Below are 12,605 nucleotides of genomic sequence, written 5' to 3'. Positions count from 1 at the left end.
GATGACCCGTCTCGGATCGGAACACTGAAGGATAGGAGATGTCGCGCTAGAGCGTGTTGTGAACTAGCGCTGTATCAGTTGCAAATCGAGTTCATAAATCACTGTCAGTGATAATTTCATTGTTTCCTGATGGTTTAGCACAGAACATCTACGGCTTTACCTCATTCACTGCCTTTGTTTCATCGGGAAAAGAAGATACAAGACTTTCGGGTGCTCGGACTATCGGCTTCTCGTCGTATATCGATGTCTTCATGTATATGTGATTAATTAATATCATTCGAAAAGCGAAATTATAGATCTGGTATTTGTATGAGAAATGGGTTAATTATAGCCGAAACGAAAATGTCGACGAGTGTTTCTGAAATGTTCAGATCGGTAAATGTCGTTTTCATCGCCCGCGTGGACGATGATGGCATATGAAGATGACAGAAGTTTATCTACAATCTATATGTGAGTTATAATAGATAATATATGTATATGTGCTACATTCTGGGAATCGAAGATGGATTGGACTTATCAATCTCAAATGCTTATTTTGAGATATTTCCAGGACCTGATGCCTGAACCTTGGAAGATGTTCTTACTAATAGTAGGAGTTGGTGGTTGTATGTTGGGGATGATTGGTGACTAGAGCTTATAGGAGGTTCATCACTGCGTGCGCTCCCCACTCGTCTAGCTTCCGTCGAGCGACGCACACTCGATAGTTCACTCACTCTCACTCTCTCACTCTGTCTGAGCCTGAGCTTCGTCTCATCTCCGCTCTTCAACTTGAGATGCGAATAATCAAACCTTCAATTAAGGGGCGATGAATTTAACTATATAGATACATGATATATGCATATATACCACTTGCAGTGATTGAGACCGAGTTTGTCTGATACGCGAGAGCTAGTCAGTTAGCTGGCAGCTGATCGCTCGAAGTAGTAGTTGCAGTAACTGAGTCGCTATAACTTTCAGCGAGTTTAACTTTCGCATTATTTTTCTGTCATCTCGGATACGATGAACTATGGGATTACAACCTGACCAGTTTGTAGTCGACGTTGAAGACCAGAAGAAATGTGTTTTGTGTAAAGGTGTCTTTGACAATCCTCTACAAACAGTTTGCGGTCATGTGTTCTGTTCGGCTTGTATCATACAATGGATTTACGATTGTAACGAATGTCCTCACAAATGTCAGAAACTTGTCGTCGATGATCTAACGGATATCTTAGACTTACGAAATATCATTTTAAACATGCAAGTCCGATGTAAATACGCGGATAAGGGATGCAAGGAGGTAGTAACCGTTACTAATTTACCATTACACGCTGAAAAATGTGGTTTTAAACCTATGAAATGTAATGGTTGCGCTAAAGATGTTTGCCGTAAAGATCTGGTCAACCATTCGGCCCAAACGTGCCCGAATCGTATCTTGGGCACTTGCCCGAAAGGTTGCGGTCTGGTTTTGTACCTTAACAAAACCGAGCACGATTGTCTGGAGGCTTTGCGGGCCCACGTCGCCAATCAGGAGATCGAGATCGAATCTTTGAGATCGGAAATGTACGAGGTTTCTGCGAAATTCGTACAGAAAGAACAAGCTTGCCTTTCCGAAATAACCAATCTACACGGAGCGATCCAAGCCCAGGCGGTTCGATTCCAGGAAAAGATCGAGGATTATAAAAAACAACTGGCGAAGTTGTCGGAAAAGGTTGAAGAAAGTTTGAAGGTGAGTAATTTCCAGGAACATCTTTTAAGTTCATTGATAGAATTCGGGCTAATAATTAAAGGGTTCGAACCCTCTCGGATGACTTCTGTGACAGTTATAAAGTAATTGTAATTAAAGGGTGAATTAAACACCACAGAACGATTTCTGATCAATGGCAGCATATTATACAATATATGGTATCATTATTATTATATATGGTCAATCTGTGTGGAATATGATCCCGCTCGTGTCTGAATCAGATATTTGTCTAACGATCACACTATATTTCAACGTCAAGCGATGTCATCATAATAAATCGTTGCTTCTTCGGTTTAACGCATCGAAAACACTAAAATATTCTTGATTCAACACGTTGTGTCATCAAGATCCACTACACGACGTCACTCGGATGATAACTGATGGCCTTTCTTAGACTTAGTCACCGTAATTTCTCAAAATCATTTCAGCTATCGGTTGGCGCGCGTGTGTCGTGAAAAGTATGACAATGAAATACGGATTTTGTTTCGCTAATTTTTAGTTCTGACACGAGCTTATACAATACATAACTTTTAGCTTGAGGTGAATAAGCATCTTTTGGGTGTAACCCGCTCGAACGCGGATAAAAAACCAGAGTAGATCCCGAGGTGAAATTATTCAATCATCGATCGTTCAGTTCGTACTGAATGATCTTAATAACACAAACGAATACAAATAAAATATGAAGATGAAGAAATGATTAAAGCTAAGAAACCAGCTTTGAATGGCTGGTGGTACTGTGATATCTATCACAGCAGTTCAATAAACGCCCGTGGTGATGATTGAAGACTTTTGAACGTCGTGTTTCATGTCGCGCGTGCGCGCTACAGTGATTTAGTCACCGTATCCAGCGCTGATAAAAATTAAGTTTGAGATGTCAAATACCTCCTGTTGACATTTCGATAGCGATCTATTATTCATAGCTCCACGGAGGTTCTCTGTGTCGGTTGAAAAATCATAACGTTCGACACGTAGGTATATATCGTCTGCTAACAGGCGCGTTGGAAGCAATTTTTGATTGCTGCGACCAAATACCGATTTTGGACAGGTTCTAAATATTGCCGCGGCGAATTTACTTAATTTCTAAAAAAACGTGGTTTTTCAAAGAAAAGAAAAAGTCATTCAGTAAATCGTTGCCGCGGCCTTTGCCGCTGCAGCCGCTACTTCCAACGCCACTGGCTAATAGAGACCCCGGATAGAGACAGAGCAAGAATCAACTGTTGAAGATTCCGAACAGAATCACTCACCACACTGCTGGCCGCATGCAACTAGTTCTTCGATTCAGTAATCACTCTTGGGAAGATGTATGCCAACGTGACAATGATTCGACAGTCCGGGCACTTCGAATCACTGACTCGAATCATGACACTATGAGTCAATATTACCCACCCAGCCATCCTCACAGCCATCCCCACAGCTAGTTTCCGTGTCGGTTCCAGTGAAAGGGTGCGTGTTACTTTAAATCTTTATTTCGTTAGGAACCTAAAATCCCACATCAAGATTTATTATAAAACTATACATACCCGGTATATACTAATAATTTATAACAATTATTCATTATCTAAAAGCGCTTTACATTAAAGCAATCTCAAAGCTCTTTACAAAATATGTATTTCTTTAAAACAGTAACTAATCATAAGATTCTTGATGTTCTTAAAGCAAGCTTAAATGACTGCACTGATGATGGTCGGTTTCAGATATATTGGCAAATTATTCCACAAACGAGGTGCTGAGACGCTAAAAAGCTCGTGAAACATGACTGATAAAAATATAATATATATAATATATATATCCATCCGACTATTACATTAAGTACGTCGATTTCCGGAATCGAAATCAAACGGCAGGTGTGCTGCTGGTTTGTAAAGCCCGCCGCTCACGGCAAGAAAAAAACCGTTTTTTCCTCGCCGTGTGCGTTGGGCTTAGGGGACACCAAATCACGCCAGATCGATATCGAATGAATATAAGACGGACAATTCCTATTTGAAGATCAAAAACTATACAAAACTTCATATTCGGGAACAGGCGAACCTTGTTAGGGCTGCTACTGCGCAATCTTTATCGGTAGCTTGTGGCTGTAGCTGATTTCAAGCCCCATATAAAGTGGGCTCACAATTAGGTGTTGGTTATCTGGTTATCGCGCGATACCTCCCGGCCCCTATTATACACTCCGTTCCATGACATCTGAAATAGATCACTTTGTGGAAGTTATATCAAATCATTAGACTCAATCATCATGCACGTCATGTACACGATCACTTCAAAGTCAAAGTCCAACCGTTCGATCTTTACTGACAATATATGCGGCGATGTGGTACCGCCATACATTGCAGTAGGAATCAAATGTATTAGTAATAGAGTCCTTTGTTCTCTGATTGCCTCATGTACCAGACACTCAGCCACATCTGTTTATTGTCTGGAAAGATCGATTAAAAAATAGGAGGATCTTGATCTCTTTGAGATTTTGTCTCTGTTCAGCAGTTTTATCGATGTGACGCGCAGGTGTATCGCTGCTTACTGCGGCATCAAATCATTATCATACAACGTGAAAGCGTCAGTAACGTATCCTCGGGAATGAAATCTGTAAAATAACTGTTTACATTTCTGTGCCGCCATTTTCATACAACCACCGCGGGTCTGAATTTATTGAAATTCAAAACCGTGTCAGCCGCGTGACGCAACGACCGGAACCTGCTCCGGCAAGCGAGTCGTTGTATGGAAGCCGGATGAACTCCGACTTGGAGTCGTTTAACGTATCAAACAATAGAGTCATTATCTTCTTGTACGTCGATTAATATCTCAGCTCCCTCGGGTGCAGAAATATTCCCCTTTTATGGAAATAAATTCGATAATTATGCTAAAATCGGAACCCGTTTTTATTATCGCCGCCATGATTGATATCGACACTGAAGTCTTTTACTGTCTCACTCGCCGGTGATGAGAATTTTAAGCTAATTTCTAAGACAGATGCCGTGCTATTGATAATACATAACCGTACTATAAGATTTCACTCACACACACGCGGTTTGTAGAATGAATGGAAATGTGTCAAAGGAAAGTCTTAATCTACGCATGCTTTTAGTACAAATGTTATAAGACAATTCGGTAAGAAACCCATTAAATATAAGGATAACGTATTAACGAACAGCGGCCTGGAGAGTGTGGCCGTTTAGTACCTTGTCCTGTGATTCACAACCATTGGTCACAGCGTAAACATTTACATAGTGTTAATTACTGGTCGTTAATGAGCTGTTGATGAAGCCAAATGTGCGAAAATGTGACAATCACTATTGACCACCACCAAGAAGTTCTAAGTATAGCCGAAGAGAAGGGTCATTCATCTACGCAGTGATTAGTCACATCCGTTGTATGTATTCTACAAAACTTTCAGAATACTGCAAATATGTTTGACGTAAAGTGTATTTCCAAAATTGAGATCATTTCGAATTATTGGCAAGGAACCGCGGTGAGGTGGATGATATCAGAACAATGATGAACAAACAAATGTATTATCAATGTTGAGAATAATGAACAATCCAACGATACGTGCTTTCTGACGGTTTCGAGTTCCACCTAAAGAGTAAGAAGTATGAAGTAGTTTCAGACAAGCAGTAAAGAGTTAGATAATGTAAACTGTCAGAAAATTGTTATTTTCTAAAATATTCTTCTGTTTCATGATACAATAACACCAGAAATACGCAAAGAATACATCAGAAATACTTACGTATTTTTGATAACACAAATAAATACTTTGAAAATGGATTTAATGAATAAGTCTATTGTGAGTCGATAATTTAAGGCGCTTTTATCTTACACGCAATATCTTAAGAAGTATTTCTCGCGTGATGCCGAGTGGAATGAGAAAGGAGACAGTTTGACATTCTTGTAAAATTACTACGCGATGTCGTGATTGTTTTACTCGGAAGGTAATTGAACGTAATTGCCTTGTGTTGAACAATAACAACGACAATCCTGAAAACTCCAGATTCACTTTTAATTCGATTACGCGCGAAACCGTAACTAGATTAGATTCGCGGTTTTGATGTCGATGACGCGAACAACAGAAGTTCCTACGTGCGATATTGTTAAAGTTAGTTTTTGTTTCTGTAGTCGGGGTTAATACGGTTTTTGTGATGTGATCACGTGGTTGGAATACTTGGCAACCTCTTCACGTCGCGTTCCCTTTGTGCGCAAAACCAGAATGCAAATATTTGTCTCCGATCGAGAGAATGATGAAATGCATTTTTTTTCTCTTCTCGCGGCCGCGCACACGGAATATTTTCAGCTATCTGTAGTTTGTGCAGGCCGTGTTGAGATTGACTCTGATTATCGTATTCAATATGCGTTTCAAATTTTCTTGAAAGGTAGAAGCGTCGGGCGTCAGGACCCCCTCCCTCCCCCTCACCCCACCAGGTTGCGTGAACGTGAAGTCAATTCTTCTGTGATGTCTTATAGCGGTTGAAATGTAATTACAATATGGAAATTTATCAAAGCCCGATCGCAAATTGCATTCCACGTGTGTTTGGAGGATATTTCAATGAACATAATCACCATACCCTTCAGCTTGTATTCGGCTATACCCTTCCAGGCCAGATGTGAATATAGGGGGCCCGGGATCCCCCATTTTTTGCTAAGACAACGACTTTGCATAGGAATTGTGTTTTAAAATCACATGCCAGAATATGATCCATTTTTTTCAAATTTCGCATCTGGAGAGAGGAACCCCAACCCCCAATTATGGGCTTTGCACCTACAGCACTCACTGTTCTTGTACCTAATAATCTGTAATGCAACTAGACCTGGGAGGTTCTGCCCCCCCCCCCCAATTCTAAATTCCTAGATCCACCACGGCTTCAGCTTGCTCAAACAATAGGCCGCGATGATAATAAAACTACACTGTCATCACAAAATCATATTAGTAGCGAACAAAAAACAATATTTCCATAAATGTCGGTATTTTGTGTGATCCATGTCGCTGAACGGTCGCGTTAATGTTGTAAGAAGCCCCCAGGGGCTGTTAATCGTGTCACGTGACACCATTACGACTCCTAAAATGCCATAAATTGTGGATATTTGAACGAGGCGGAATGTGTTCAATGTATAAAACTAACGTCGAGTTCGTAAATAGAAATGAGGGAATTATCGTCAATCTGAAGCCATCATTATCATGTTATATATACCTGTCACCATTAGAGGGAGCTATCTGATTACCAGCAATTCTTACTTTCTCTCCACCCCCCCCCTCCCCTCTACATCCCTACCTCTCCCCACCTTCAAGTCGTTGATTTCGACAGATTAACACAATATAATCTATAAGATGTTTTTTTTAAATATTCACAAGAATTTACATATAGAATATTTACAAAAATTGAGTGAAAGTAGAGATATGTTTACAAATTATTCATTATGGCAGAATAAGGCACAATTCTCTGTCGAAATATTCTTGCATATCAGGAGAATCAGGTCCAGTGTTTAAGTTGCAGTATTTTAGTTAGAGTTTATCGTATCCTGAGGTCTCACTCTCGAGGCCATCATTACCAGGCGGCACATTAACGGCTACAGTGCTTTCTGGTTGTTGTCGCGTTATAAACTCATTAACTGCATCAATTAACGAGTTTTCGGAGTAAATAATCTTACCGATGATTCATACGCGAGAGTGTGTGCTCCTTTAATGGCAGTAAGATGGATCACCGATGTCTGTGTTACAAATAACTGATCATCGTCAAGTTTCAGGAGTTTGTGTAAAGTTAGTATCGCCCCGTATTCTCGTGATAGAATAACTTTACAAGTAGTACCATGAACTTAGTACATATAAAAAACACTACAATCATCATTTGATTTGATCTAATGTGCAAGAAATATCATCAATATCCCTCCGGCTCCCGGCTCCCGGCCCCCGGCCCCCGGCTCACGGGCCCGATGTAACCAGCATTTAAATTCAAGCTTAAGTTTTCTTTTTATGAAAACAATAGGATACAGACACAAGATACTTTGTTTACAATATGGAATATTTTGTACAAAGTTTGATTGAGGATAAAAGTATGATGTGATGATACCTGGCGAGAATAAATGAGGGACGAGAATGCTAAACAATGTATAGACGGCCGCTGCAGCGAACGCCCAGAGAAAAAGGAAAATTCAGATTGATGTAACACTTATCTTCAATCATGTTTTGGCTTTTTATGACAATTCTTTTACACACTTTCCCCCCAACTGCGGCAACCAACTTATTCATGTCGTCAAATCGACTTCAAACACGAAACTCTTATCATAGAAATATCTCCGGCTTTTCGTCTCGTTATTAATACTTTTTTCTTGTATTTTTTCCAGGTGGATAAAGAACAGATAACACTGGTTTTAGATCGCCACAACGGTTCATTAGGATTTAACATCACAGGTGGCTGTTTGGTAAGCAGAACCATACCCCTTATACATATCAATTCTCTCTTTCCACCTGATGCAGTTTGCGTTGGAAATATTTCAGAAGTTCAAAAGTCTGAGACTCTTTAGACAATCTTGACTTCAAAACGGATGAAAAAATGTATATCTGGTCCAGTTCCACTGTTGTGAGTTAGAGTTAACTCTGAGTTAAAGTTAGTTCATTTTCAATGAGTTAGCTCAGAGTCAAATCTTAACTCAGAACTGTGGAACTGGACCGTTGTGAACAAAGTAGAAGTGGAGGTGGGTGTAGGGGGTGGAGGTAAGACTAGAGACGAGAGTGGTGCTTTCATGTGAAATTCTGGTAGAAAAGCGTGGTGCTTTTTGTTAGTTCCTAGAGAATTAGAAAATGTTTTCAAAGGGTTTTTAGTGCTGAGTTATTGATATAAACACAGATTTCAGTCGATTATCGACTCTGTGGATATCCGTGAGGAGGTTGTGACGATTTATCTAGTGTTTGAACAACGGCAAATTCACTTTTGTGTTTGATGTTTAAGTAGACTGTGACTCAACAGCGAAAACGTCACTCATTGTGTGTAAAGTTTTCGGCTTTATTTTATTAACGCGTCAAAACGAGGATTACAATATTCTAGGGCTAAAGATTTTCCATTACTGCAGTGCGATTCAGACGTCGTGCGGTTGGTTTCTGTACGGGGATATTTGAATTATGCAGTACGCGCTTGTTGTTTATGGTATTCCTGTCAGGTTTCTATATGTATAAATCTGTAACATTATATTGTCACAAAATGATGATATATGCAACACTTTTTTCTTTATGGGAGTAAATCAGATTTCGGTTCAATTGTCCTCTATTTGACAGCTGTAGATATTACACTAGACAGTTATCTTGCCCTAAAGCTGCACATGGACATAAAATCCACATTGTGGATCGACATATAGATGCTTTTTTAGATGGACATGACTGTATGAGACCATCATTGTGGATTAGAAAATGTATGGTTTTTCTGATGGACATGGCGTCTATGTATTGAGACCACAATGGTCACTTCCATATCACAGAATATCAGCGCAAATTGATTATCGAGTAATTAAGAAATCCAACATGATTTCGATTTCCTCGTTTCAACGACTTTGATGTCTGAAACGATGAGAAATGCAGATTAATCCCCGCGGATGCGTAATGACTATATATATACGTATTTCACAGATAGACCGTTAAGTGTAAATTGACTGCTGTGTGAATTCTGAATTTTAATCATGGCGACTTATTACATCATGACTCTTCATCTGGGGAGTTCTAATCAAATTAAACCCACGTGAAACTTCATTCAATTCGAACATTTTGGAACAAATGAGCAAATTACTCAGGAGCAACGAAACCTCGTGGGAATATTGATGTCGAAACAATGTGAGTCTGATAAAATCCCACAATATCAGAGAAAACACTAGTCCGAAAGCCGACTTGTCTATGCATTTTCATCGTTTTGCTGTAACCTTAGTATTCCAGAGGTCGCATCCATAGTCATGGCTTAGACTTAAGACCATAAGACCATCTTAGTTCTATAGCCAATCTAACAATTTAAGACTAGTCTAAGACCATCTTAGTTCTGTAGCCAATCTAACAACTTAAGACTAGTCTAAGACCATCTTAGTTCTATAGCCAATCTAACAATTTAAGACTAGTCTAAGACCATCTTAGTTCTATAGCCAATCAAACAACTTTAGACCAGTCTAAGCTCATTTTGGTTCTATAGCCAATCTAACAATTTAAGACCAGTCTAAGACCATCTTAGTTCTGTAGCCAATCTAACAACTTAAGACTAGTAGACAAAAACCCACAATAAAAAGAAAAACTATTTTGTAGTTTAACGTTTCAACTCAATTCTATGAGCCATTTTTGTCTACTATTGATATTGGACAGCCACTTGTCTATGGAAACCAACTTAAGACTATCCTAAGAATTGAGACCACTTTTGGACTCAAGTTTCGGCTATGAAACTGGCTCCTGAAGAACGAATGTGTTATTCTTACATCAAATAACAATTATAGTACATTAGATATCGTTAAATTACATTTCATATAAATGAAATGTGAAGGAGCCGCCTAGAGCTGTAAGGCTGTACAGGAGGTACAGATGAAAGTCGAAACGTCGAATATAGATCTCGAGGAAACATTTCGGACTCGATTTTTGCATTTATTACGTGTGATCTCGTCGTATCAAAGCCCATGGTGTTGTATAATTGGAGAAGAGAATGAACTATAACAGTGACGTATAGCGAGGAATGATGACAGTCGATGTGATACTGATGAAAATGATGCCGATAGCGGAAATGAAGCAAAGACGTGATTCGTAAAACCAGTTGATTGCTTTCAGCCCCCTAAAGGTATCAATATTCGCACATTTATTAGTCACATATCACCGATATACCAATTTTGTTTCTGCCATTATTGCGAGACATTTTTTTGTCTGATTGTGTTCACTGTAGATATATATATATATATAGAGTAAACCTCGCAGACAATTTCGATTGAATTATCGCTCTCTGCGAGTTCGGAACAAAAACTCTTTTTCCCAAAACCTCTCAAATGAAGAACATCGACAGCCCACACCCATGTCTTATTCTTCCGATTCAGTTGCCTTCCTTAATCATGTTGAAGATTTTCAGAACTGCCCATTGCGTAGACCTATTATGGATTTTCGGATTTAAAAAAAAAGTTTTTTTCTAAAACTTTTGTTGATAAACTAGTGATTTTGGGGGAAAACTGACACATCACATGTCCAGGCCGAATGGCATGGCTTCGCTTGGGTTCGAACCCAACTCGATCCTCTGATTGAGGACCCTATGCCACCAGCTATCTCGGGATGGCGTACGTTTTTAGAAAAGAGCCCGATCAAAATTTAGTTAATTTTTCAATTTTCATCTGTAGATGTTTTGCTTTCCACATTAGAAATTAGACAGATTATGTCTCTTGATATAAACTCACATTGATCAGGTGCGATTCATCTTTCATAGGAGTTTTTCGATTAAGTGTTTACCATCAAAATATGATCCAGAAGTTCAGTTGACAAAGAGCAAAAATATGCAGAATTGAACGGAATTGTTATCGAGTATTTGTCGTGGTATTTTCAATTCAACGGCGATGGTTCACGGGCGCAACTGGTACAAATACTCTGTTAATCACCATCATTCAGACATAGCTGTAATTCCGAACACGTAGAATCGACAGAACGATCTCGTTACCTCTGTCGTCACACACACAGAGAGCGTCATTACTCGAAATCTGAGCACTTTAAATAAAAACCGTCTCATAAGACGATGTAACCCCCGTTCCATTAGCTCGACGCAGAAAAATAAATACAAACAATGTTGACGGATTTTAGAATCGGCGTTCATTATTAAGCAACCTTTTAAGTATACTCTTAATGTAGTCGAGAAAGTGTCATCGAAATGTTAATAGGTAAATAATATTCGCTATTTTTCAAGAGTTTATTATATCATTCTAATGTAATATTTAATAAGTACAGTCGGAATGGGTCCAGAACACCTGTTTACCTGATTACCATTCACACACTGTGGTAATTTAAAAAAATCTTATGTCTATGTCTTGTATTTAATGCTTACTTTTGAAATTTAGTCACATTTATTTGCTAATCATCGAGGGCCTCTTCAGTATTCCTGAAGATGACTATTAGGATGTAGTCAAAACGTCGAATAAACTAATACACAAGCTGAAAGAATAGAGTATTCCTGAAGATGACTTTTAGGATAAAGTTGAAACATCGAATAAACTACTGGCATAAGGAAACATTTTCGGACTTGGTATTATTATTGTGGGATGCTCTTTACATTATCGTCACAAAACGCATGTTATATCAACAGTAATTACACAAACATTGGTTTAGAGTTAAGACAAGTTTTAACCCTTTCAGTTCCATAGACAATCTAATAACTAAAAAGGCAAGTCAATGTTATGGATTTAATGAAGTCACTACTGTACAACCAGAGCAGTTTCACTGATTCCTCATCACTGGTATATTTTTTAGTCGACCTGTTTTCACTGTAACGTCGAATAAGCCAGATGCCTGGTTCATTATATTCAATTCGATAAACCTATTTAAACTGAAGCCTCCGCCTAAAGTAAATTCAAGGGGTCGGGTCACATTATCTCGGGTTTGTTAATGATAGTGATTCAGTTGTTTGGACGTCTTTATTTCTAATTCGAGTTGGCGGTTTAAAAATTCACGACGAGTTCGGTTGAGCACCTTCTTGGTGTGAAATGCGTTCATAGAAATAGTCGTATATTTAATGCTTCGTCACCTCTGATGCATTAACGGTTTCTTCACGTTTATTGACGCTATTGGTCTCTAACGCCTCGAAACTCCGAATTCACCGCCTCTTAAAGTTCGCCGGTTTGTAATTTGGAATCGTTCGGTTTATTACGCATGGTTTTGTCCGCTGTATGCCGCGTCTTTATGCAGCTCTTT

The 12,605-nt window shown here is 39.0% G+C and overlaps 1 protein-coding gene across 1 annotated transcript in view; it reads left to right on the top strand.

The window, feature by feature from the left end:
• Positions 1 to 1,006: 1,006 nt before the first annotated feature.
• Positions 1,007 to 12,605, top strand: part of LOC141902253 (E3 ubiquitin-protein ligase PDZRN3-like) — a 199,665-nt gene continuing 188,066 nt past the window's right edge. Inside the window, exons 1-2 of the mRNA XM_074789898.1 lie at positions 1,007 to 1,705; positions 8,051 to 8,128. Of these exons, the coding sequence (XP_074645999.1) occupies positions 1,007 to 1,705; positions 8,051 to 8,128 (777 nt within the window). The remainder of the gene's footprint in view (positions 1,706 to 8,050; positions 8,129 to 12,605) is intronic.

The sequence above is a fragment of the Tubulanus polymorphus genome, chromosome 3 (genome assembly GCF_964204645.1).
Source record: "Tubulanus polymorphus chromosome 3, tnTubPoly1.2, whole genome shotgun sequence".
Lineage (NCBI taxonomy): Eukaryota > Metazoa > Nemertea > Palaeonemertea > Tubulaniformes > Tubulanidae > Tubulanus > Tubulanus polymorphus.
The sequence above is the reverse complement of the archived record's forward strand: the minus strand, read 5'-3'. Positions and strand labels throughout refer to the sequence as shown.